Consider the following 26,078-nt stretch of genomic DNA (forward strand, 5'->3'; position numbering starts at 1 on the left):
AGGTTTAAGTTGTGGTCGGGGCAAAGTACGCTGGAAAAGGTTAGAGAAAGAACCTTAGGCGTGACTTTGAGACCATAGTCTTGGAGAACCTAGCCCAGAAAACAGACAGAGAAAAACGTTCTTTTCTTTAATAGACTGTTTGAACTCCTATTTTTAAGAAAATGCCACCCAAAAAGACTAAGAACCCGGTGAGGGAATCACCTATAGAAAGTGCTGAAGAGGAAAATGGGGACCTGCAAGGGGAACCAGGCTCTATTGAAACCACACCTGCGGGAGAGAGTCCTAAAATCTCTGAGAGTTTTGAAAAGTGGAAACTGGAGCAGGAATATAAATTGAGAGAGATGGAAATTAGATTAAAGGCTGAGCAGGAAAAAGAAAAACTAAAAGCTGAGCAAGAATTAGAAGCAGAAAAAATGAAATCTGAGAAAGAGGAGCGAATGAGGGAAAAAGAAATGCAGTTTCAATTAGAAATGAGAAGATTGGAAGTGACTGCAATAAAAAAGCAGAATAACAGTAACAATACCAATGGGCAAACACTTGTGAAAATAGAGTTAACACGTTTCCCAGAATATAAAGATAGATACCCCACAAGCATTGCAGTAGCTCCACGGTTAGGAGATGAAATTAATGAAATCCGAGACTATGTGTATGATGGACCCATATATGGGGGGAGGAATTGGGAGAACAATAAAAATAAAACTGAACAAAATCGAGGAAAATTTACCTCAGACTCCACTAAGGGAAATTACTCCTCAGAGAAGGGGCCCAATGAAAAGACATCCCTACAATCAGGGAGTGCTGAGGGAAAAGTTAATGAACCCAACAAGACAGATCCTCCTGAAATCTTTTGTGGGAAATGTGGGAAAAAGGGACATCGGAGGGATGAATGTTGGCAAGGAAAAGAGAAAATAAAAAGTCCCACAACTACAAAGAAGACATTTTGTGTCCAGGCTGTAGAGCAGGGCCCAACTGACTCGGTTGTCATGGCAACCAACTGGAATACAGTTGAGCAAGAGCCTAATGAGGTAGCTGAGGCCAAGGTGCTACATTGTTATACCATCCTATATGATGAACACTTATTACAAAGTGCTGGGGAAAACATTTGGGTAGAGGGAAACAAATACCGTGGGCTGAAGGATACTGGCTCACAAATCACAATCCTTCACCCCGATATAGTAAAATCGGAGGCCATCATTCCCGGGAAGACTATAAGAATAAAGGGAATTTCCAAACAACCTGAGGTACTACCGATGGCAAAAGTTAAAATTGGATATAAGAGTTGGTCAGGACAGTGGGAAGTAGCGATCTCTGAAGAGATTCCCACCGCAGTTCTTATTGGTTGGGATTTAGTAGAACATGTGCGGAGTGCTTTTATAGTCACCAGAGCACAAGGGAAGTTATTGTTGCCCAGGCCTGAACAAAGTGATACAGTTGCTGTAACCACTAAGGAAGGAGAGCAGCTGGGGGGAAGGGTGTCTATGGAAACAAGAGACGCTTCTTTATTTCCCCTGACTAATAGTCAAGCCTCAAGCTTTATGGAAAAACAAAAGGAGGATTTAGAATTAAAACCCTATTTTGAGGCGGCAGAGGTAAATAAAACCTTAACTCCTGAGAGCCCAGAACGATTTAAGTTGGACCAAGGCTTATTATATAGAGAAGTTCTTATCAACCCAGCAAGGGGTGGAGGTGAGATACAGCAACAATTGGTGGTTCCGACTGAATATAGGGGCAAGATCTTGCAAACCGCACACAGCAGTGTGTTTGGCGCTCACATGGGGATTAATAGCACAAAAAAGAGGGTTGCCCGAAATTTTTACTGGCCCGGGATGGGGAAGCAGATTAAGCAATATTGTCAGACATGTGACACTTGCCAGAGGCGGGGCCATGGTCAGGATAAGACCAAAGCCAAATTATGCCCTTTACCAGTTATCACCCACCCATTCCAACGGCTAGCAGTGGACTTGATAGGTCCATTACCAAAAGCCAGCAGGCGGGGCCATAGGTTTATCCTCACAATTCTAGATTTTGCAACACGGTATCCGGAGGCGGTGCCATTACGGAATATTGAAACAGAAACAGTGGCAAATGCTTTAATTAGCTATATGTGTAGATTAGGATTCGCCAGGGAACTGGTGACGGATTTAGGTTCGACTTTCACTTCCAGGTTAATGAAACGCCTTTGGGAAGTGTGTGGGATTAAACACTTGACCTCCAGTTCTTATCATCCTCAAACCAATGGCCTGGTAGAAAGATTTAACGGAACACTTATGTGTATGATCAAAGCATATGTGGCTGAAAATCCAAATGATTGGGATGAGAAACTCCAACATTTGCTATATGCCTATAGAGATGTTCCTCAGACAAGTACTGGATTTAGCCCGTTTGAATTATTATTAGGGAGAAAGGTGAAAGGGCCTTTGGATTTACTACGTATGAACTGGGAGGGACAACCAGATCAAAACCCAGATACAGTGGTGGAATACTTATTTAATCTTCAAAACACTCTTCAAAGATCAATAGAGTTAGCCGGGGAGAATCTCAAAGAGGCACAAACCAAGCAGAAAGCTTGGTATGATAAAACGGCTAGGGTCCGAACATTTGACCCTGGAAGCGAAGTTCTATTGCTAAGACCAGTAAAAGGAAATAAACTTCAGCTAACATGGGAGGGACCCTACAAAATCATAGCAAAAATGAATGAAGTCAATTATATAATTCAACATGGGGAAGGACGGAAGGTGGTACATGTCAATATGATTAAACCCTACTTTAAATCAGAGGGGTGGACTTTGTACGCACTTAGAGAGGACCCCCACGAACCAGAAATACCCTGCTGGGAGGGGGGAGAAATTCAAAGCAGAGTGTCTGAAGTCAAATTAGCCAAAAATTTAAACCAGACACAACAAGAGGAAGTGACCAAAATTTTACAAGAATTTGCGCCATTATTTAGTAATAGACCGGGATTGGCTAAGGGGGTAGAACACAGAATCGACACGGGGGACGCTAAACCTATTGCGTTGAATCCATATAGAATCACGGGGAATTATGTAGAGAAAGTTAGTAAAGAGGTGAAAGAAATGTTAAAGGCAGGTATAATTATACCATCCGAAAGTCCATGGGCAGCTCCCATCATACTTTTAGATAAACCAGATGGCACAATTCGTTTTTGTCTGGACTTTCGAAAACTGAATTATATTACAAAGGCTGATGCCTATCCAATGCCGCGGTTGGATGACTTAATTGAAACCATCGGGCGTTGCCACTACATCACCAGTCTAGATCTCACAAAGGGGTACTACCAAATAAAAATGAACCCTCGGGACAGAGAAAAAACTGCCTTCAGGAGTCCTTTAGGACTTTATGAATTTCAGGTCATGGCTTTTGGCTTGAAAAACGCACCTGCCACTTTCCAACGATTAATGGACAAGACCTTAAAAGGATTAAGTGACTTCACAGTGGCATATTTAGATGATATAGCTATCTTTAGTATGACATGGGAAGAACACAAAACTCACTTAAAATTAGTGCTGCAGAGGCTCAAAGATGCTGGGTTAACTATTAAAGCCAGTAAGTGTCAAATAGGAGGCATAACAATTCCATACTTAGGTCACATGATTGGAGGTGGGGAAATAAAACCATTAACCTCAAAGGTAGAAGCCATTTCTACGTGGCCTACCCCAACCTCGAAAAGAAAAGTGCGAGCATTTCTGGGATTAGTGGGATATTACAGAAAATTTATCCCAAATTTTAGTGACATAGCCACACCATTATCCAACCTAACACAGAAAAAAGAGCCTGACCATGTGAAGTGGACGCCGGACTGTCAGCAGTCTTTTGACAGTTTGAAAAATGCTTTGACAACAGGACCGATTTTGGCAGCCCCAGACTACAGGCAAGAGTTTACGGTGTTTACGGATGCATCCAATGTAGGAATCGGGGCCGTCTTATGTCAGCCGGGGCCGGAAGGAAACCACCATCCTATCGCTTACATCAGCAAGAAACTGTTACCGAGGGAGAAGCACTTATCTACAATTGAGAAAGAGTGCCTGGCAATAGTATGGGCTCTGCAGAAACTAAAACCGTACCTCTGGGGCCGAGCCTTTACCCTATGCACAGACCATTCTCCATTGATTTGGCTTCGAACTATGAAAGGCAACAGTAAGTTAATGCGCTGGGCTTTGTTACTACAGGATTTTAATTTCACCATCAAAAGCGTAAAAGGTTCCCTTAACATCGTCGCCGATGCCCTATCCAGGAGACCGGAAATTGAAGAAGAGTGAACTACTGGAAAACCTTAGTAAAAGTGTATATATGTTGTTTTGGGGGGGGGTGGACACCCATGAATAAGGAGGTATGTTCATGTATTGCAACTGACAGTTGATCAGGAGGTCACTTGGCAAAGTGAACCCTCCTGAATCAAACTTTCTAAAGGGGGAAGGTATGTGGCGTTCACCCAAACTTCGCATTGGCATAGAAGGTGTTAAAAGGGAATAACCAGTAAGAACCTTGAGGGGGCGGAGTTATGTGGGCTATATAAACCCCTCCCGGGGAAGGAAGGGGGTTCTTAGTTCTTTGGTCGTTGGGTCTTTGGTTCTTTAGTCTTTAGGCTTGTTGTTGGTCTTTAGCTAGGGGCTTGTTGTGGGTATTGAGTGCCTGGTAGAAGGGTGGCAAGGGAAGGAGTAGGAACAGGGGTGGGAGAAATCGTTGGGCACTGTTGTTAACAAGAACACAACCAAGAAAGTACTCTTTATTCAGAAACCACATGCGTATGTACTAAACTTCAAATAAAACAGTTTTGTTCCAATATTCTCCTTGACTGAACTGAGTGAAGTAAATACCAGACAAACTGGATGGTGGCAGCGGTTAAGTAATAAAGTGGTGAGTGCAGGTATCAACGGACCGTTAAACGTCTGGGGGACCTGTGCAGGTTGAGCGAACCGCCACAGTGGTCAACGTTTCACAGATATACAGTAAGGTTGGTAGTACAATAGCTTTGTAAACAAGCATTTTGGTTTCCCTGCGAATGTCCCTGTCCTCAAACACTGCACTTCAATCGGGAGAAAGCTGCTGAGGGTTGGAGACACATTGATTACCCTCACCTGGTTTAGCTGGCCAGTCAAAGCTTTTTCCCCAGGGTGTAGATGCTGTCACATGCTGTGAATCCAACAGACGAGAGACTGCGATGGATCTCTCATACTGGCATGAAATGTGAGGAGACAGCTTCTAGGAGCCACAGGTGAGAGCTGAGTGCATGGTGGGGACCAAAGGTCGACAAACTACCTCAGATGGAGCATGGTGTGTCCCCTACTAGAGATACTTTTGTTGTTTAGTCATTTAGTCGTGTCTGACTCTTCATGACCCCATGGACCAGAGCATGCCAGGCACTCCTGTCATCCACTGCCTCCCGCAGTTCAGTCAAATTCGTGTTAGTAGCTTCGAGAACACTTTCTAACCATCTCGTCCTCTGTAGTCCCCTTCTTGTGCCCTCAATCTTTCCCAGCATCTGGGTCTTTTCCAGGGAGTCTTCTCATGAGGTGACCAAAGTATTGGAACCTCAGCTCCTTCTCCAAGGGAGACTAGAGATACTACCCCTCCCCTAACACCCCATACACCCCCAAGAAATGTGGAAGCAGGAGATGTCACAGGTTACCTTAGTGACTGAGGCAATAAGTAATGTATATTACTAACCCTCCTAGAAACCTTTTCCAGCTCATACTGGTTTAAAATCCTTCAGAGTAATCGAACTGAGACCCATTTGTATCCAAATGCACACAGGACTGCAGCTTAAAGTTTCTCAGCAGAGCGTAATACATCCAATTTTCCACCCTGAGCATGTTTCCTGCAACTCTCTTTTGCCTTCGCTTCTCTTGAATTTAATGCGAATAGAGTAGCATTTAGTAAAAGAGGAATTCATAGCTCCCAATCCAAAGGAGAGCTGAAGAAAACAAGCTCTTGTGGTCTCAGGTAATAGGTGGTGGAAATAAAGCCTTTGATTAAAAACTAGCTTTTTTTAAAAAAAAACTGATTATAAGGAAGTGGAATAAAAAAACATTGCCCCTTCAGTGGGGGGATAATGTTGGGAAAGTGGAGGGTAGGCAGGCTTTGCAAAGCCAAAAAGCTGGGGCACTGGGGGGCCAACTTCTTCCATGTAGAAGTAAAGTGATTCCAGCCCCTACTCACCAAGTTGCTAAGCAACGTTTTTTAGTCAACAACTCTCAGTGGTCAACTTGGCTGGGAAGGGAGACTCATTGTGAGGTCACAATGGCCAGTCTCTCTTAAGGCAGGAATCTGCAGTACCTTGACCACTTTATCATTGAAGAAGGCAGCAGTGATGTCTCCCCATCCCATCCCAAACAGTGTGGAAGGCAAAGGTAAGAAGTGTGTGAACCCAACTTTTTTCCTCATAGAGTTGAGCAGATGCTGGAGCTTGAGGACAGGCCCACTTTCTGTTATTATGCTGGGCAGTTAACAGTGTGCGGTGTGGCGTTTCACCCCTGAAGGTTCTCCAAGGGTTAACTTGGCAGGGAGGAGATTGACCAATGGGAGCTCTCTAGGCAATTAGAGTGTGGAAGGATGGCAGTTAGGATAGAAAAGGCAGTTAGAGGTTGGAAGTTAGGCAGTTGAGTTGAGTTGAGTTAGGGAAGGATAGAGAGAGGGAGATAGAGCCAATGAGCAGAGCTAGAGCAGAGTGAATAATTAACAGGAGGCATTAGGGATAGTTATTGGAATACTAGGTAGAGAGTTGAAATGAACTTATCTGAATAACCATACAGTTATATTAAACGTTTTACCAAGTCATTTGAAACCATTACGCTTTGTACAAACAATAAAGAAACTTATGTTTTATTTTTACCACAATCCGAATCTGAAGTGAGTTATTCATTGCCAGAGTGAATACTGGCTGGTGGCAGCGGATATACCATATGTCATTGGGGCAGTTACCAATAGACCGTTAAACGTCCGGGGGTGCTGCTCAGGTCTGAGAGAGTGACCGCGACATGTGGCCACCAGTGTCTTATTGAAATGGGAAGCAGCAGGGGGTGTCACATCCTGTTTTGGCACTTGGAGAAGAAACAGGAATGTGCTGCCATCCCTCTGCTGATGGCACTGTGTCTCTCTTACCTGTGTTGTTTGCTTGCCAGTGGCGGTGGCACCTGCAAAGCAGGTGAGATCTCATAAGATTGAGGCGAGATCTTGCTGACACTTCCGGCGCAGGGAAGGCAGAAGAGGCAAGGTGGGTGCTGCCTCTTGTACTTCTGCCACTCACCCTGCCTCATCAATGGGCCAGGTCTGAGCAGCAGAGCATGGGCACAGAAGCTTCAGGCAAGGAAAAGGGGAGCTAGTAAGTAGGCACACTAGCTGTTATACAGCTTCTGTTTAGGAAAAGTGCCCCTGGATGGCCCCTAATATGTGGATGTGATAGAAGAATATCCGTGAGAACATAAGAGGCTGCTGGATTAGGCCAATGGGCCACCTAGTCTAGCATGTTCTCACAGAGGCCAACCAGATGCTTGCGGGAAACCTGCAAAGCAGGATTTGAGCAAATGTACCAATACTTTATCATAGTTGTTTCAACACTGAGGATCCACTTTCTCAGCTCTGTTGTCTCCTTTCATACTTTCTGCCTTGGATGGAGCCTTGAAACTCCATACTTAGCACTCTTTCCCATTGGCTTGCACTAAAGACCAGTCCATGATGTCTTTTTTAAAAAAGCACGTTAATTATACCAATATGCTTTTGACCCCAAAGTATACAGGGAAGATGTTTTAAAATTCGTTCCAGTTTAAGTGCCTAATGCAGGTGTGGGGTACCTTTGGCCCTCCAGATGTTGCCGGTAAACTTCCATCAGGCCCAAGAAGCATGACCAATGGCCAGGTAGGATGGGAGTTACAATTCAGCAACATCTGGAGGGCCAAAGGTCCCCACATCTGGCCTAAAGTGATGGCTGGAGCAGATGAAGATTTGGTGGTATGGTAGTACGTGCTTTTATGTATCTACTCAGAAGTAAATCCTATTAAGTTCAATAATGCTTGCTTCCAGGTTTGCAGCCTTGGTGTGTTGACTACTATGCATCATTACATGATTCAGCAGAATTTGTCTGCAGCAGAGTTATATAACTATTGAGCTATACCCCTACAAAAGCCGAATACTTATTATAAAGCATGTCTATACAGAATACTTCATGCGACTTGTGACGGATTGGCCCTAGGATGGAGGAGTTATTACCTCTCGGCTCAGAAGGAGTTAATCCACCATCTTAACTGACAGCTCAACCTTTGGGGGTGGGTCGGTCCCCGGTTTAAAAGGAGGGAACAGCCATATTGACAGGGGAGAAGAGGGAGGGTGTGTGTGGAGACAGAGAAGAAGAAGGGTGTGGGGCCAGGATGGTGGTGGTTTAGGTTAGGATTAGTTTAACATGAAATTATAGATCGAAAGATGTTTCTGTATTACCGCAACTAAGATTGTGAATGCATGAATCTTTAAAACAACTATGTTCTCAAGAAAATAAAGTTCAGTTCTTTTTGGTGCCAAGGAGGAATCATCATTATTGGTCCAGCAGGGTATCAAATCTCACAGGGGAGTGGACTCAAGAAAGGGCAAAACTTACCCGAGGAAAGGGAGGTGATAGTTTGTGTCCTAGAGTCACACAGAAAAGGGTTAGATAGTGAAAACCTAGAGTGCCAGTGGGGATCCGAGCTGAGGGAGGCCCTTTACTGTAGGCAAGAGGTTGTTCATTTAAGTAACCCAGAGTAGTGAGGATACCAGGCCACGAAAGCTGGAAAAAGACTCTCATTACTATTAAGCCCTTGGAGCAAGAGGGGTTTGTTTTGAGGCGAACCAAGTGGAGGGGGGTTGGTTTCACCCCTGTACCCTTTTGGACACGATTTTAGTAGTTGAGAGGTGGGGTTCGTCGCATGACTGTAGCCATATCACTCTACACAGAATATATCATAGGAGTCCAGGGTATTAGCATTTCAATACAAAACATTTCCACTACTACTTCTTTCTTGCTTCTACTCTTCTGTTGCCTAGATTCTATTCCCTCCCCTTGGTGTTGCATTAATCTATATCATTGAGTCTGCATATGATAACTATACCCTCTTCCACTAAGGAGCAGCAAAGAGTCGTGGTCAGATCAGGCAAATAGGTTGTTTCTGACTTTCTTGCACATGGTGCCACAATGAGTAGTCCTGTGGGGAGGAGGAAATAATAGAATTGTAGAGTGATTGTGTACCCTGTAATTATTTCAAATCACTGTGAGCAATGTGGATTTCCAGGGGCCTTCCGCACAATTAGTAAACAAGTGATTCAAAGCTTACATAAAAGACCATAGTACTATTCAGTGCACGGGAGAAGTAGGGGTAGGCAGAGCTACAATGGTCCAGTCTAGGAAATTCTCCCTTGAGGAGAATGCAGGGCAGGGTTGATGTATCTAAACAATCTATGTTCTTTGAAGGGAGGGTGCTGGATCACAAAGAAGATGGAAACAGGGGCTTCTGTTTCATGGCAATAGGATTTGCCTTCAAAATGGAAATGGATGGTTTTTCTTTGCTCTTATTGTTGCTGCTTCTTCAAATTGAATGCAAGGCACATATTATGTGCAGCATGATAGAACCTCTCTATGTTCCACATGAGTATAATCAGGGGGGTGATTTCATCATTGGAGAGATTACTTCTCAGTTCTTCTTATTGTTTGAACCCATTTTCTTCATGGAGCACCCAAGGACAAAGCTTATCGATCAAATCCTGTAAGGAAATACTTTTATTTCTATGGCATAAAATTAGGCAATGTAGTAACAAGTTTGTCCTCATGATCTCTATATACTGGTTTCAGGTCAAAGCCAGCTCTTGACCATGCTGCAGTTGTGGAGAATGTATGAGGTATTAAATTTACAGCACAGAAAACAGGATGGCAGAGAACTGTGGCTTGTTTTATATAATGCCTAGTCAAAGTTGCGCCAAATTAAAACAAAGCAAGACGAAAGCATCCACAACTGCTGTCTTTTGAAACTTCTGTACTGTTGACCACAGGAGCTCTTGCTTCATTTGAATGGCATCACATGTTCCTAGTCATTAGTTTGTTGCTGATGTTGGAATATTTATTAACCTTCTAATTTTTTTAATGTTGACAAAGAACCTGGTCAACACAAAAGGGCTAGAGTAACTGAGGATGCAGCAATAAAGGGTAAAAGAACACTGCAGAACAGTTGGTCAGTTGTGTATTTTAGAAAGTATTATGTGGATGGCATGTGTGCAAAGTTTTACTTAATGTGTGAGAGTTATGAAAATGTGTGCATATATGTGAATGGACGCAGAAAGGTATTCAAACGAACAACAACCCATAAACATCCAGAATTGTGTATGGTTTCTGTGTGTTTTAACTTTAAAAAAAATAATGCTAGTGATGTGTGAATGTGACAGATGATAGGTGTGGTGGTAGCTCTGCTACATAAATATCTTAACTGTGATGACGCTATACAGTGTCATACCATGAAACTGGTTTTCAAAAAGTAGTCATAGAGACTTGCAAATCGTTTGGGAAGTTCAGAATAGGTATTTAATGCTTCGTAGAACTTCTTCTTCTCCTTCTCCTTCTCCTTCTCCTTCTCCTTCTCCTTCTCCTTCTCCTTCTCCTTCTCCTTCTCCTTCTCCTTCTCCTCTTGCTTATTTTAGAGCAGTGCCAAAAAACTATCAACATGTCTTGGCTTTCCTATTTGCCGTGAAGGAGGTAAATGATGACCCCAAAGTTTTACCAAATGTCAGCCTGGGATTCCATATTTATGACAGCTACTTCAATGCAAAAATGACTTATCAGAACACCTTGAATGTTCTCTTTAATTTGAAAAAGATCATACCTAACTACAGCTGTGATACTGAGAAGAATTTGATAGCTGTTATTGGGGGACTTGATTCTGAAACTTCTTTCTATATAGCCAACTTCTTAAGCATCTACAAGATTCCACAGGTAGGACGCACTTGTTAGTGTCATGGTGGGAAGAGTAACTGTGTCACAAAATTAGCACACATGCCATCATTTCCATGTGCAAATTATTGTTTCGGGGTAGAGAGAGACAGATACAAATTTGATTGGCAAAAAATATACAAGCCTTGTTTGTTTTCCAAGAAAAATACATATTTTTAAAGGACATCTATACATACCCTCCATAGCATGCATAAACTCCCCAATTTCAGTATATGGATCAGTTCTAACACTTTATAGAAAATGCCCCCTGCAAATGAATAATATTTGCTAACCTTTTAAAAGTACAGGAGGAGTTGGTCTTGTGATATTCTATGTGGGGAAAAAGTTTCCCATTGTGCTCCAGAGATAGGTTTTAAACAATTAAAGGCTTTAGGTTCCTTCAGCTAAGTAGGGTTCCTATGATTTAGTGCTTTAAAATGTAAAACTAGCACTGCATCTCTCTCTCTCTCTCTCTCTCTCTCTCTCTCTCTCTCTCTCTCTCTCTCTCTCTCACACACACACACACACACAGAGAGAGAGAGAGAGAGAGAGAGAGAGAGAGAGAGAGAAAGAGATGCTTAAACTCCAGACATTCCATTCAATTTCTATGCCCCTTCCCCAGCAATCAGCATTCCACAGTCAATGAACACATTGTGTCCTAACTGGGCTGTTTTAGGAGGGATACATTTTGGGGAATGTAACTATCCCATTTGATTTGTAATGTTCTTCATTTTGCTTAGGTCACCTACTGCTTTTTTGCTCCATTGATGAATGATAAAACCGAGTTCCCTTTTGTTTATCAGATGGTTCCCAATGAAGCGCAGCAATACAATGGAATTGTCCATCTATTTCTGCATTTCCAGTGGAAATGGATTGGGATCATTGCCCTGGATGATGAAAAAGGAGACAGATTTGTGCAGAACCTACTGCCCCTGCTTTCACAGAATGGCATGTGTTCTGCCTTCATTGATAGACTTCCATTCATCACTTCCACGGATAACATGATAGAAATTTTTTATTTGTCGAGACCTAGAGAGAGCATGGCCCTTTTCCTAACCAACACCAAAGTCAATGTATTTGTCTTAAATTCTGATACTTTTACCATATTAATGCTGAAATGGTTTCTATACCTGGCTCAAACAGAAGACTTGACAGAGGCAGTAATGGGTAAGGTATGGGTTATGACAGCCCAGTGGGAATTCTCATCACATATATATTACAGGAATTTGGATATCGACTTTTTCCACGGAGCTTTGTCATTTACACTGAACTCCAATGAAGTGTTTGGCTTCCAAAATTTCCTTCAAGTTCTAAATTTTCATTGGCTGAAAGGAGATGGCTTCATTAGGATCTTCTGGGAACAGGCATTTGGCTGTTTGTGGCCAGGTACCAAACTGGGTAAGGAGCGCATTGACATATGTACTGGGGAGGAGAAACTGGAGAGCCTTCCTGGGATATTTTTTGAAATGAGTATGACTGCCCAAAGCTACAGTATCTACAATGCTGTCCATGCCATAGCACAAGCCCTACATGCCAGGAACTCAGCCATAGAGAATCATAGGACAGTGACAAGGGATGGAGGCAGTCTGGAGCCTCCCCACCAGCAACCTTGGCAGGTAACAACTTGCATATCATGAGCCAGTGAACATTATAAAGCACAAGGGTCTGAGGGTTTGCCTAGGGAGGGTTAGCCCCAGAACATTGCTTCTTCCTTGAACCTTTGTAATGTTTATGACCTTCATTTGATCATCTCACCTTTTAAGGTAGACTAGAATTAACCTCATCTTGCACACAGGAGACTATTATTTATTTACTAGCGGACCCGGCCACGCGTTGCTGTGGCTCATTTTGTGAAATGGAAAAGGAAGATAGAAAAGAGAAAGCACACACCTCCCCACAGCTTCTCCCGTTGCACTCCCGCCTGCCTCCTCTCCGTCTTCCCCCTGTTTTTGCCTTCCTCCCCATGGCTTCTCCTGTTGAACTCCCGCCTGGCTCCTCTCCCCCCCGTAGTGGAAGGAGACCCCGTTTTTGCCTGCCTCCTCACAGCTTTTCCCGCTGAACTCCCACCTGCCTCAGGTAAAAATGCTGGCTTCAGCCACAATACATTGTATTGTGTTTGTCGTCTCCAAATTCCCCCTATCTATCTCCCTCTCTTCTCTCTTCCTGGGCTGTCTGACCTTGTCAGACAATGGTGGTGGCTATGTGGCTTTGTGATGTCATGCTGCTCACTATGTGATTGGTTAGGATTGGTTGTGGCTATGTGGCTTTGTGATGTCATGCTGTAGCCACATTGGCAATGGTGGTGACTATGTGGCTTTGTGATGTCATGCTGCTCACTATGTGATTGGTTAGGATTGGTTGTGGCTATGTGGCTTTGTGATGGCATGCTGTAGCCACATTGGCAATGGTGGTGGCTATGTGGCTTTGTGATGTCATGGTGCTCACTATGTGATTGGTTAGGTTTGGATGTGGCTATGAGGCTTTGTGATATCATGCTGCTCCCTATGTGATTGGTTAGTATGTTTGTTCCTTTGTTCCATTCACTGAAGTGACATCTAAGTAATATTTTTATGTAAAAACACTCCGGGCATGTAACCCAACGTTGTGTCAAAATTTCAAGGCAATTGGTGCAGTAGTTTTGGAGTCCATTGACGACAAAGAAACGGCGTTACATTTTTTATTTATATAGATTATATTTATTAGTCTCGATTTTGCACTCAGGTGCCCCAAAACAACTTACACGTTAAAAATAGCAATGAAAGAGATTGAATTTTAATAATGATTGTTTCCTGGAGTAGCTTACTCTCCTTGTCAGTTCATGGCTGAGGTAAAATTTAAACCTTGACACAAATAGCTACTATGTTACAATCAGCAATCTGTTGTTGCGGCAATTCACAGATTTTCAAATGCTTCCTGCTTTTGTGGGCAATTTGGATAATATGGGAGAGGTATGACATGAGTTGATCCATGATTATTGACTAAACTAAAGTAATGTTCATTCAGTGTGCTACCTCTTTGAATGGATGTGGACTTCCTATAGATATCTGGTGGACTGTTATGAAAAACAGGATGCTGGACTAGATAGGCTTTGGTCTGATCCAGCAGAGCTGCTATTATGTTCTTGTTATTTGAATAGATCTCACAGTTCCAGGAATCAGACCAGATATCTTTAAGGCTTTTGGATTTATCAGTTTATTTGATAGTTTTATCTTAATTTTACCAATCTCTCTCTCTCTGTAAATCTAAATAAGTAAGGATAATTTTCTGAAATCAGGAAAAACATTTTGGGGTTCTTTGATTCTGGTATGGAATGAAAATGTTAAACATTGTCTTTTAACTTAAGAATGAGTGTTAGTTATACTTACAGAATTATAAATCACCTTACACTTCCTTCAGTACTTTAATGTTAAAAGGGACATGATAAATCAGCTAAAAATAATTTAACATACTGGCAGGTTTAGTTGCCATTTTCCCCCACCAAACATTTTACAGTCTTTAGAAGGCTTTCATACAAAGTAAAGAATTTTAATGTTAATTAACTTTATGAAAATGGGTCAGATTCAATGATACTTCTCCAACATAGCCCATCACAAGGATGAAAATAAATGTTTGCAGATCTTTCCCCTAGTGTGCCATTCCCATGGTCCTCACTTGTACACCTAAGAAGAGATAATCTGAATGCTGCTCAATTCCATGCATGTAAGCAAATATCAAATGTCTGATTAATTAAGTCCAGTAATCATTCACATGATTTTTGCCTATGAATAGTGAATTATATGTGCCTAAGTTACATTTGGACAACAGTGAGGGTGAACCTAATTCATTGGATCAGAGGAGAAATATTATCTGATCTGGACCAGTGACAAAATGTCAGAATTTTCAAGCTCTTTTATATCATGAGAAAAGAATAATACTTCACATATCTTTAAATGCTTGATATATATATATATTTCTGAACAAGTTTGGCACCTTTTCCTCCTCCTAGTCATTTTCTGAGATTTGCCTCTTTCATTCCAGCTTCACCCTTTTCTGAGGAGCATCTCATTCAACAACAGTGCTGGGGACACCATTTATTTTAATGAGAAAAACGAACTAGCTGCTGGATTTGATATTACAAACTGGATTACTTTCCCAAACAAATCCTTCATAAGAGTGAAATTGGGAAGGATGGATCCACACGCTTCACCAGGCGCCGAGTTCACCATTAATGAAAGCATCATCACATGGCACAAGAATTTTAATCAGGTGGGATCTGGTTGCCCCTCCAACTCCAGTTTCCCCCCTTCAGTTTCTTCCTTCTTCTTTGTTGGGGCTTGCCAAGCCTACCTGGTCCTGAAAGCACTGTGGTGTGCTTCTCTCATCATTTCCCTTCCCACCTTCTAAACCACCTCACACAAACATACACAAGTAATGCTGGGTGTGACAGAAGCAGAGGTGATGTAGTCAGTGAACCCTTCAATAAGCTCCTCATCAAACCATTCAGACCATCTTGTGTGGGATTTAAACACAGAGCAGTCAAACATAACATTGCTAGAGTGGACATAGAAGGGCTAACTCTAGGCCAGCCAGTCAAAACTCACTGTTGTGTGTGTGTGTGTGTGTGTGTGTGTGTATATATATATATATATATATATATATATATATATATATAGTATATACTGTATATACTTAAGTATAAGCCTAGTTTTTCAGCACATTTTTTGTGCTGAAAAAGCTGCCCTCGGCTTATACTCGAGTGAGGCGGGCGGTGGAGGTGGCGAAAAAGAAGCCCTTTCTCTCTGCTCGTGCCACCGCCTGCTCTCCCCAGTCAACCATTCCTTAAGAAGTATACAAGAACGGCGGTTCTTTACTCTCCCAGGCAGCTTGTTCCATTCCTGAACTGCTCGCATAAATGCAAACTTGGCAAAGGAGGAAGAGGAAGGAGCAGCCCAAAGGGCTGCTTTCGGGCTGCTCGTTCCTCCTCCTCCACAGCGGCAAAGGAGAACCGGCTTTTACTCGAGTCAATAAGCTTTCCCAGGTTTTTGTAGGAAAATTAGGTGCCTCGGTTTATATTCGGGTCGGCTTATACTCGGGTATATACGGTGTGTATGTATGTGTGTGTGTATATATATATATATATATATATATATATATATATATATACACAGTATATATATATATATATACAGTATATATATATATATATATATATATATATATATATATATATATATACACACACACAGTATATACAGTATGTATATATATATATATATATATATATATATATATATATATATATATATATATATATATTACTACAAAAAATAAAATATACATTCACATTCATTTTCCAGTTTTGGCTATCATAGCCATGACTTCCCTCAGACCTTCCACATGGCATTCAGATTTATATCTTAGTGTTATACTTCTTTAATCTACCATTGCTTACATTATCATGTATCTCTTACTCACTCTATCATAATTACAATAATATTTCTATACATTAACTACAAAGCTTCTTGAAGTCCTATTAGCGTATTCAACTGCGAATTGTTAGTCAAATGGTTCGTAAACTTTAACCAGTCTTTGATGAATTTCTGGTCCCGCTGTTCCCGGATTCTTCCCATCATCTTGTCCAGTTCTGCATATTCCATTAATTTCACTGTCCAATATTCTTTTGTCGGTATTTCTTCTTGTTTCCACCTTTGTGCTAGCAAAATCCTAGCTGCAGTCACTGCATATTGGAAAAGTTTAACATCCTGTTTTTTAATGTCTGTACCTATAATACCTAATAGAAAGGCTTCAGGTTTTTTAACAAAATTGTATTTCAACATTTTTCTCAGTTCATGATATATCATGTCCCAATATGGCTTTACCTTCTTACACTCCCACCACATATGATAAAAGGTACCAACATTTTCCTTAGATTTCCAACACTTATTATCAGACTTATAAATCTTTGCTAGTTTAACTAGGGTAATATGCCATCTGTACATCATTTTTAACATATTTTCTTTTATTGATGTGCATGCCGTAAATTTCATTCCTTCCTTCCAAAGTTTTTCCCAGTCTTCTAACATGATGTTATGTCCAAAGTCTTTTGCCCAATGAATCATCACCAACTTTACTTAAAATTCGCTGTTTCACCTGGGCTGGGCTGGGTTTCCTGTGTAACTAGAGGTGGGTGTTGTCTCACCTGTGTACAAAATTCTTGAGACCAGATGCCATCTCTCTCTTCTCTGACAACATTCTCAAAGGGACCACATCGGTATGAGGGTTTCTTGGCTTCCAGCCAAGAGAACAAAGGAGCTACTTCTCCCTTATGGAGATAGCCACCACATGTAACTTTTACTAAGTTTAAGTCTCCCTCTACTGGGATCTTATTGTGATCGGTTGATGATTGTAAGAAAACTCTTTTTATATCTTTTATATAAGACAGTGTAGCATCTTATTTTGAGAGGGATAAAGGGGAAAATACGAGGACTTTATTTTAAGGAGAGTCAAACGAATCTAAGCAAAGCTTTCGCTGTGTGACTTTAAAAAGGGAATGTTAGCTCTGCTGAGATTGCTGAACTTGTAAACACAAGTTGGGATAGGATATCTTAAACAATATATCCTCCCCCACATTCCTAAACATTCCCACATCTTGGACCCTATGATTAGCAGCAGAAGCTCTGTTGGTGGTTCCACCGCTGGGTGTTGACCTGTGAAAGGGCTTTCTTGCTAGTAGTTTCCCATTTGTGGAATATCCTTCCTGGTGTGTTGTATCTGTCTCCCTCATTAGTGGCATCCAGGAAGAATTGAAACAAACTAACAAACACTCCAGTTCACCCAGCCAGTTGCTGGTTTTCAGCAAACTTGAAATTGTCAGCTGTGAGGGTATACGACTATTTCTTAGATGTTTCTAAATGGTTGGGAGTATTGTGGTTGGGGAATTTGTGCCTCCACAGCATGCATCCCCTGCTCCTAATCTCTCTTCTGATTCTAGGATGTGTTACCAACCCTGCAGTGAATTTTCCTTTAGTTTTCTTTATCTTACACCCAATTATGATAGGCTGTGCACATGTTGCCACCTTAAGTCACAGCTAGGTCAATCTTCTTAATTTAGCTAGAAGCTGGTTTGGAGGAAAACCTATCAAAATGCAGTATTTTGTAAGAAATGACATGAAAAATACGGATTGTAGCTAACGTGTACACTGCTTTCCAAACCAGCTTTGGGAGTAACCTGGATGCAGAGTAAAAGTGAGTATGCACACAGCAATAGTAATTATGTTCTTCCTGGAGGGCAGTGCTAAGTGCAAATTTTGAAGGATAGCTGTGTATCTGTTCACATATTCTTTCAAGAAGTGCAAAGTTGATAAATTTGGCTTTAAATGCATACTGAATCTAATTTTCCCCCATTCATATTTATGAGCCACATAACTGCCTCCTGCCTATAAAATTCTCTTCCTTGGTTATGTGGCCATTTGAAGTCAGCATCCTGTTACTCAAAGATGAAAAGAGCCAGTTAGAAGAAAACTGAGTCATATTACTTTCATTTTATATGGCTAGGCCCTGCCACTTGCCGTGTGTAATGACAACTGCTATCCAGGCTACAGCAGAAAAAGGAAGGAGGACAAGCCGTTTTGCTGCTATGATTGTGCTCCATGTCCAGTAGGGAAGATTTCAGACCAGAGTGGTAGGAGACAAAATGGTTGATTATACATATGAGAAAGTGGAGGGGGGCTTGGGAAAGACCAAGAGAAACCATAAATGAAAAGGTTCCTCTTAATCTCTGCTGCCACCATTCTCTCATCTAAGGGAGATATTTCTTCTATGAACCCCTTTTGGTGATTATTTTGCCTTGATTTGATATTACTAATTTTGGTACATTTGTACTATGAAATACTTAAAAATTCTGCTTCATTGTCATCACTACAGAACTTAATTGAACTAAGAGGGCACTTGACTGTGAAAGTAATTTTTCAGCCAGAGAGAACTAGCACTACTGAAACATGTACCTTTTACATAAGCACCAAGTGTTGGTCGATATATTGCATTATAAATAAGAAAATATGTAGCAGGAATAATTGCAGTGGATTGCATCCTCTGTATTGTGTGAGAGGAACTCTGCTCATCCAACTCTGGCTACCATCCAGTATGTTTAAAAGCGTGAAAATGATTTCCCCCCTTCTTCCAGATATGAATGAGTGTGTCACATGTCCAGAACATCTGTATCCAAAGAGGGACAGGACTCAATGCCTTCCTAAGATTCTAAACTTCCTGTCTTACGATGAACCTTTGGGCATCACTTTAGCTTTCTTGGCACTGTTTTTGTCTCTGATCACGTCTGTGGTGCTTGGAATCTTCATTAGGTTCCAGAACACCCCCATTGTCAAAGCCAACAATAGGAATCTCACCTACTCTCTGCTTATTTCTCTCCTGCTCTGTTTTCTCTGCTCCTTGCTGTTCATAGGCCAACCTCAGACACTGACCTGCCTCCTACGGCAAACAGCTTTTGGCCTCACCTTCTCTGTGGCAGTTTCTTCTGTGTTGGCCAAAACCACCACTGTGGTTCTCGCATTCATGGCTAGTAAGCCAGGAGGCAAAACGAGGAAATGGCTAGGGAAAAAACTGGCGAACTCAGTTGTTCTTTCTTGTTCTATTTTTCAAGCAGGGATTTGTATGCTGTGGTTAGTCACAGCTCCTCCGTCTACATATTTGGACATGCACTCTCTAGTTGAAGAAATCGTAGTGGAATGTAACGAAGGGTCTGTGACTATGTTTTACTGTGTTCTGGGCTATTTGGGATTAATGGCACTAGTAACCTTTGTTGTGGCTTTCTTTGCAAGGAAGCTGCCCAACACATTTAACGAAGCCAAATTCATCACTTTTAGCATGCTGTTATTTTGCAGTGTTTGGGTGACCTTTGTGCCAACCTACTTGAGCACCAAGGGAAAATATATTGTGTCTGTAGAGATCTTTTCTATCCTGGCTTCCAGTGCAGGATTACTGGGTTGTATTTTCTTTCCAAAATGCTATATAATAATTCTCAGGCCCGAGCTGAATAGCAAGGACCAAATGTTAGTAAGAAATAAGTAAGCATATCTATAATGGTTAAAGCAGAAGTCCTGCTGTTGATTGTTTTATGCCCCAATAGTGGAGCAGTTTTCAGAAAACTGAAAACAATGCCCGAGTCGAAAGCTTATTATTTAGTGTACAGTCCTATGATTGTCTACTCAAAAATAAATTCTAGGGAGCACAATGATGCTTATATCTAGGTAAATGAGTTTGACAACCCTATAATTTGATGTATTTTTATCATGACAATGTCACTGAGGAAAGGTTTTTAGAAAATTGTTTCAATAGCTTGCTCATTTTTAAAAGCTGTATATATATATGCTTATCTTTGGTTTTAAAAAAACATCATAATAGAAAAATGTCAATAATAAAATTTCATACCTTTTTTTGCAGGGAAACTGTTCAATAGACAATTGTTATCTTTGGCCAATGAAAGAGTTGAGCTAGATGGTTCAACTCTAAAATGCATATGTAATATAGGATTCATTGCTATTTATTTATTTAAATAATATATCTGCTGTCTTTTGGAATAAAATAAAATTTCTGTTGCCAGCTTTGTTGTGGCTTCCTTTGCTGGGAAGTTTTCCTGCGCATTTAAATAATCACTTTAAGCATGTTGGTATTTTGGATATGTGGGTCTCTTTGGTTGCAACTTAAATGAGTGCAATGAGTGTCAGAAAATTTTGAATGCACCATTGACAACGATGGGATTACAGCAAGCAATTTCACAGGCAAAACTTTCGAAAGCACCAGGACTGATGGACTTTCAGCAATATATTATAAGAAGTTGCAGGATTTTCCAATACAACCATTAAAAGACATCATGAATATGATTTTAAATACAGGTGAGCTGCCAAAATCCTGGAAGAATGCTTATATAACTCTGATTTCTAAACCAGACAGGAATCCTGAGCAGCTAAAAAATTATCGACTTATATCTTTGTTGAACAATGATTATAAACTTTTTGCAAACATATTAGCAAATAGGTTGAAACTGGTATCAAAATGATCACCATGATCAGGCCAAATTTTTGACAAGAAGACAAATGAAAGATAATATTAGAAATGTAGCTGATTTATTAGAATACTTACAATCGAGAAATGAAAAACAAGTGGCTTTAATGTTTTTAGATGCTGAAAAAGCATTTGATAATGTCTCATGAGATTTTATGGTTAATGTTTTAGAATATATGAGTTGTGGAGACACTTTTATAAAAGGAGTCAAGGCAATATATACTGACCAGTCAGCTAAGTTGATAGTAAATAATGTCCTGACTGAGAATTGTAAAATAATTAAAGGAACAAGACAAGGCTGCCTGTTGTCACCTTTATTGTTTATAATAGTTTTAGAAGTATTGGCACAAATAATAAGATATAATCAAGATATTAAAGGCATAAGAGTGGGACAGAAACAATATAAATTAAAAGCATTTGCAGATGACGTGGTGATATCTATAGAAGACCAATAGAGTCAATCCCAAAAGTTTCACAAGAGATTTTTTTTTGGTGAGGCAGCAAGTCTTAAGAATAATAAAGATAAAACCAAACTCTTGGTTAAAAATGTGAATGATGAGAGTAAAAACAAATTACAAGTTGTATCTGGATTAAAGATCAAAAGAAAGGTTAAATATTTAGGTGTATGGGTAACAGCAAACAATATAAATTTATAGAAAGTTAATTATTTAAAAACCTTGGAAGATATTAAAAAGAATTTGCAAATTTGGAACAGAATGAATATTGCACCATTAGGTAGAGTGAATGTATTACCAAGAATATTATTTCTGTTTCAATTGATTCCAGTGAATGCCAAGACAGATTGTTTCAACGCATAGCAAAAATATATTTCTAAATATATTTGGCAAGGGAAAAACCCAAGAATAAAAAGTCCAGAGGAGGGGAGGGAGAATAATTGTATATAACATGATTAATGAGATTTGTATCATTATTTGTTATAAAATTCCATAAATATTCATATAAAAAATAAAAAATTGAAATGTTAAAATGATTGTGAAATTATTGAAATGTATAAACCTGAAAATCATAAATGATTTTTTTTTAAAAAGAACCTTGTGTGATAAAAAAATGCTTTGAAAGGGGCATGTAAGACTGGCACTGTTTTGTCTCTGGGGCTTTGCTACAGAGATGCACATAACTTTCAGTTGATTAATCCCTAGGAACCATTCCTACACTTTATATCCCCTTGCTCACATCCCCTTTGCACTAGTTCTGCTTGTACCCAGCAGGGCACACAGCTTATGAATGAAGAACGACAGGTTGCTTCCTTCAAACCTCAAAGAAATAGGAAGCTAAATGTAAGTACATGAAGTAAATATGGACATTCAGTTTGCTGCCCTGAATGATGAATGGTAGATGAAAGGACGATTGAAGGAGTGGGTGAATGGAAAGAGTGATAAATATAATGTTATATGGCAAGTTAAGATTCAGGGGAGAATATTCAGCATCCAGCTGGAAAATATTTGTAAGGAATAACATATTTTAAACTGTTATCAAATCTCTCTCTCTCTGGTTTCCTTTGCCTCAGTATTTTATTTTATTTTAGTATTTCTGTACGCATATCCTTCTGAGTGAGAAATCCCCTCACTTCTAAATCAAACCAGATCCACACGATACAAAAAGGTAGGGTGTGGATCTAATCCAGTTGTGTGTCCCCCCTCATGAACTTTGATACTTTGACATAAGTGCATTAAGCTGACATTGTATTTTCACTCTTTTTCTCTTTGTGAGTGCCTGTTCTCAGAAGGCATTGTTATTTGTGGGGTTTGCAAACTACAACCAAGGAGACAGCATGCTCCATGTGACATCTACCATGCAATTTCCTTTTCTCCCATTTCTTTAAGAACTTGCCATAGTTTGCTGTGGTTGACACAGTCAAAAGCTTTTGCGTAGTCAATAAGCAGAAGTAGATGTTTTTCTGGAACTCTCTAGCTTTCTCCATAATCCAGCGCATGTTTGCAATTTGGTCTCTGGTTCCTCTGCCCCTTCGAAATCCAGCTTGCACTTCTGGGAGTTCTCGGTCCACATATTTCTTAAGCCTGCCTTGTATAATCTGCTTAGATCAGACCTGTTGAAATGTGTGGGATGACTAAATTAGGTGAATTAATATCAGTGAGTCTGCTTTGAGTAATCCTTAGTTGAATATTTCCCATATGAATTTAAACAAATGCTGATATGCAGCCTTTCATAGAGCTCACTGATTTAACAACATATTAGATAGAAACAGTGCTTAATAGAAAAAAATAGATATATCAGCCTTATGATAAGAGGCAGGTAGTCAGAAAGAGAGGCAGAGAGTGGGTGCATATGAGCAATGATGCTGGGTCAGAGCAGTAAACCCTGCAGCTCAGCATAATATCTCTCCTCTGCCACAAGGGAGCTTGATGCAGATGAGAAATGTACACAGACACTATGAAAGGCATGGATATGGCCTCTTGTTACATTCTGGCAGTCAGATCTCTACTGCTTCTTAATGTAAAGCAAATCATTCCTGGCTTTCAGGAAAGTATTCATTTGAGTGATTAATGGAGCAACATACCAGGGAATAAACCATATTGACATACTGCTGAGCAGATGTGGTGAAGGTTTCCAGGCAGCTCTACACAAAGTGGAGATTTCATGAGAAATGTAGCTGTGATGTTAAGTGTAGGGATTTTTATTTTTATTTTACACAAACGGTCAGCATGTTGCACTCTCTACGTTACAGTTGTCACTAAAAATATCATTAAGTTGGAATATGTCTCCAGACCTTCCAAGTGTTACTTTTTTCCAGGAACAGCCCTGGATTTACAGAAGCTGTCCCAGTTTCTGATTTGATCCTGGAATGTCCCAATTTTACTTAAGATGCCCCTATTTTCATTGGAGAAATGTTGGAAGGTTTGGAGTTATGCGGCCACCAATCAAGGAGATAAGGAACTATACAACCTTTAGAAGACATCTGAAGACAGCCCTGTATAGGGAAGTTTTTTTTAAAAAAGTTTACTGTTCTATTATATTTTTATATATGAGGGAAGCAGCCCAGAGTGGCTGGGGCAAACCAGTCAGATGGGTTTAGTATAAATATTATTACTGTATATTCTGGCGTATAAGACTACTTTTTAATCCAGGAAAATCTTCTCAAAAGTCAGGGATCTTCTTATACGCCGGGTGGAGAATCTGCGGTCGAGTATATCTCAAACTCTATATTTTAACTGGATAAGTTGGGGGTCGTCTTATACGCCGGAAAATATGGTATTATTAAATAGGATGTCACTATATTCATCAGAAAAATGTTGAAAGATATGTGTCTCTGAAAACCAGTTGCGGAAGAACATGAGTGCTACAATGGTATTGTGCTTGCGACCTTCATGTGGACTTCCAATAGGTTTTGGGTTGGTCATTGCTAGATAAGCCTTTGTTCTGCTCCAACAAGCCTGTTCTTTTAAGTATTGGATGGAACCATATTCTTGCAATAGCAAAATTTTTATAATGGTCTCTCTTATTCCCCCAACAGACTGAGAAGACATGTCTAATGTAACCATCGTAAGAGATTTCCTGCTTCTGGGATTTTCAGAGCAAAGGGAACTCCAGATATTACACCTTGCACTATTCACAGCAATGTACATGGTGATTCTCATTGGAAACTTCCTCATCATCATTCTGGTAGCTAGAACTACCCACCTTCAGACCCCAATGTATTTCTTCCTTGTCAACTTATCAGTTGTTGACCTTGGATCCACAACCGTCACCATTCCCAGATCAATAGCTAATGCCCTCATGAACACAACACGTATTTCTTATTCTGAATGTTTGGCACAAATGCTTTTGTTCGTCTTCTTCATGTCATCAGACATTTTCCTCCTTGCTGTCATGGCCTATGACCGGTATGTAGCCATCTGTCACCCACTGCACTATACCTCTGTGATGAAGTGGGGAAGGTGTATTCAGCTGGCAGGTGGGGCATGGGCAGCAGGCTTCTTTAATGCTGCTCTGCACACAGGTACCATTTTTTCACTGCCCTTCTGCTCCAATGTCATCACTCAGTTCTTTTGTGAAATCCCACATCTGATGAAGATCTCATGCGCTGATTCATACCTCAATGAAATGTGGGCCCTTCTCTTTAGTTCTGCCTTAGGTCTTGGCTGCTTTGTGCTCATTGTCACATCCTATGTTCAGATCTTTACTGCAGTGCTGAGAATGTCCTCCAAGGCAAGCAGGCAGAAGGCCTTCTCTACTTGCATCCCCCACCTCACTGTTTTCTCTCTCTTAATTAGTACAAGTCTCTTCGCCTATGTCATGCCAACCTCCAGCCCTTCATTTAATCTTGATGAAGTGCTTGTTGTGATATACTCAGTGTTTCCTCCAATGATGAACCCGTTAATTTACAGCATGAGGAATAAGGATGTCAAAACTGCCCTGCAGAAGCTGTTTTACCAGACGCTTCCAAGCAATAAATCAGTTCCATAGTTTAAAAACCACCACCACCACCACTGCCACATGTGTTTTGAGGTGTTTGCCATTTCTACACCTACTTAAAATATCAAGGAAATGGAAATTTAAGGCACCTTAATGTTCACACCATTTAAGCAGGGAATACTTTGCCAAGGGTTGCCTATTATGCTTGCTTGCAAACTTGGTAGCATGGATGCATGCTTTGCCCTGGCTTTTGGGATGTGGGGGGAGACATGCATCCAGAAAACAAATTCAACAGGTTCAGCAGTTTCCTCAGTCACATGCTTCATGTACCCATGATGAATTTCTGCCTGAACACATCTGTTTAAACAAAATAAAAAATAAAAAAATCCTTCCAGTAGCACCTTAGAGACCAACTAAGTTTGTTCTTGGTATGAGCTTTCGTGTGCATGCACACTTATTCAGATACACTGAATACATCTGTTTAAGGCACTCTGCTTCCCTGCTACAATCACAATTGAGAATCTCCAGGCAAGAATTCTATATGTTAGCCACTTTCCCAATCCCTTGCTACAGATGTAGATAATGAATTTCTGTCTGAGATATCTGTACAAGGCACACTTCTTCCACCAAATACCACCTACTATAGTAAGTGTCTAGGCAGACACTC

At 40.6% G+C, this 26,078-nt stretch overlaps 2 protein-coding genes across 5 annotated transcripts; both read left to right on the forward strand.

The window, feature by feature from the left end:
• Positions 1-5,150: 5,150 nt before the first annotated feature.
• LOC117059350 (olfactory receptor 14I1-like) lies at positions 5,151-25,544 on the forward strand. Of its 2 annotated transcripts, none has more exons than XM_033171014.1 (2): positions 5,151-5,233; positions 24,510-25,544. In XM_033171014.1, exon 2 carries the CDS (start codon positions 24,521-24,523, stop codon positions 25,460-25,462), a length of 942 nt encoding a protein of 313 aa, XP_033026905.1. In that variant the 5' UTR covers positions 5,151-5,233; positions 24,510-24,520; the 3' UTR covers positions 25,463-25,544. The 2 variants fall into 2 exon arrangements, with proteins under 2 accessions (XP_033026905.1, XP_033026904.1); XM_033171013.1 differs by lacking the exon at positions 5,151-5,233 and adding an exon at positions 22,229-22,314.
• On the forward strand, positions 9,831-20,062 carry LOC117059349 (vomeronasal type-2 receptor 26-like). Of its 3 annotated transcripts, none has more exons than XM_033171010.1 (5): positions 9,831-9,879; positions 10,672-10,963; positions 14,978-15,205; positions 18,494-18,620; positions 19,122-20,062. In XM_033171010.1, the coding sequence occupies exons 1-5, from the start codon at positions 9,875-9,877 to the stop codon at positions 20,021-20,023; spliced, it is 1,554 nt and encodes a 517-aa protein (XP_033026901.1). In that variant the 5' UTR covers positions 9,831-9,874; the 3' UTR covers positions 20,024-20,062. The 3 variants fall into 3 exon arrangements, with proteins under 3 accessions (XP_033026901.1, XP_033026903.1, XP_033026902.1); XM_033171012.1 differs by having other exon boundaries at positions 10,672-10,726; XM_033171011.1 differs by lacking the exon at positions 14,978-15,205.
• Positions 25,545-26,078: the final 534 nt, after the last annotated feature.

The sequence above is a fragment of the Lacerta agilis genome, chromosome 14, assembly GCF_009819535.1.
Source record: "Lacerta agilis isolate rLacAgi1 chromosome 14, rLacAgi1.pri, whole genome shotgun sequence".
Taxonomy (NCBI): domain Eukaryota; kingdom Metazoa; phylum Chordata; class Lepidosauria; order Squamata; family Lacertidae; genus Lacerta; species Lacerta agilis.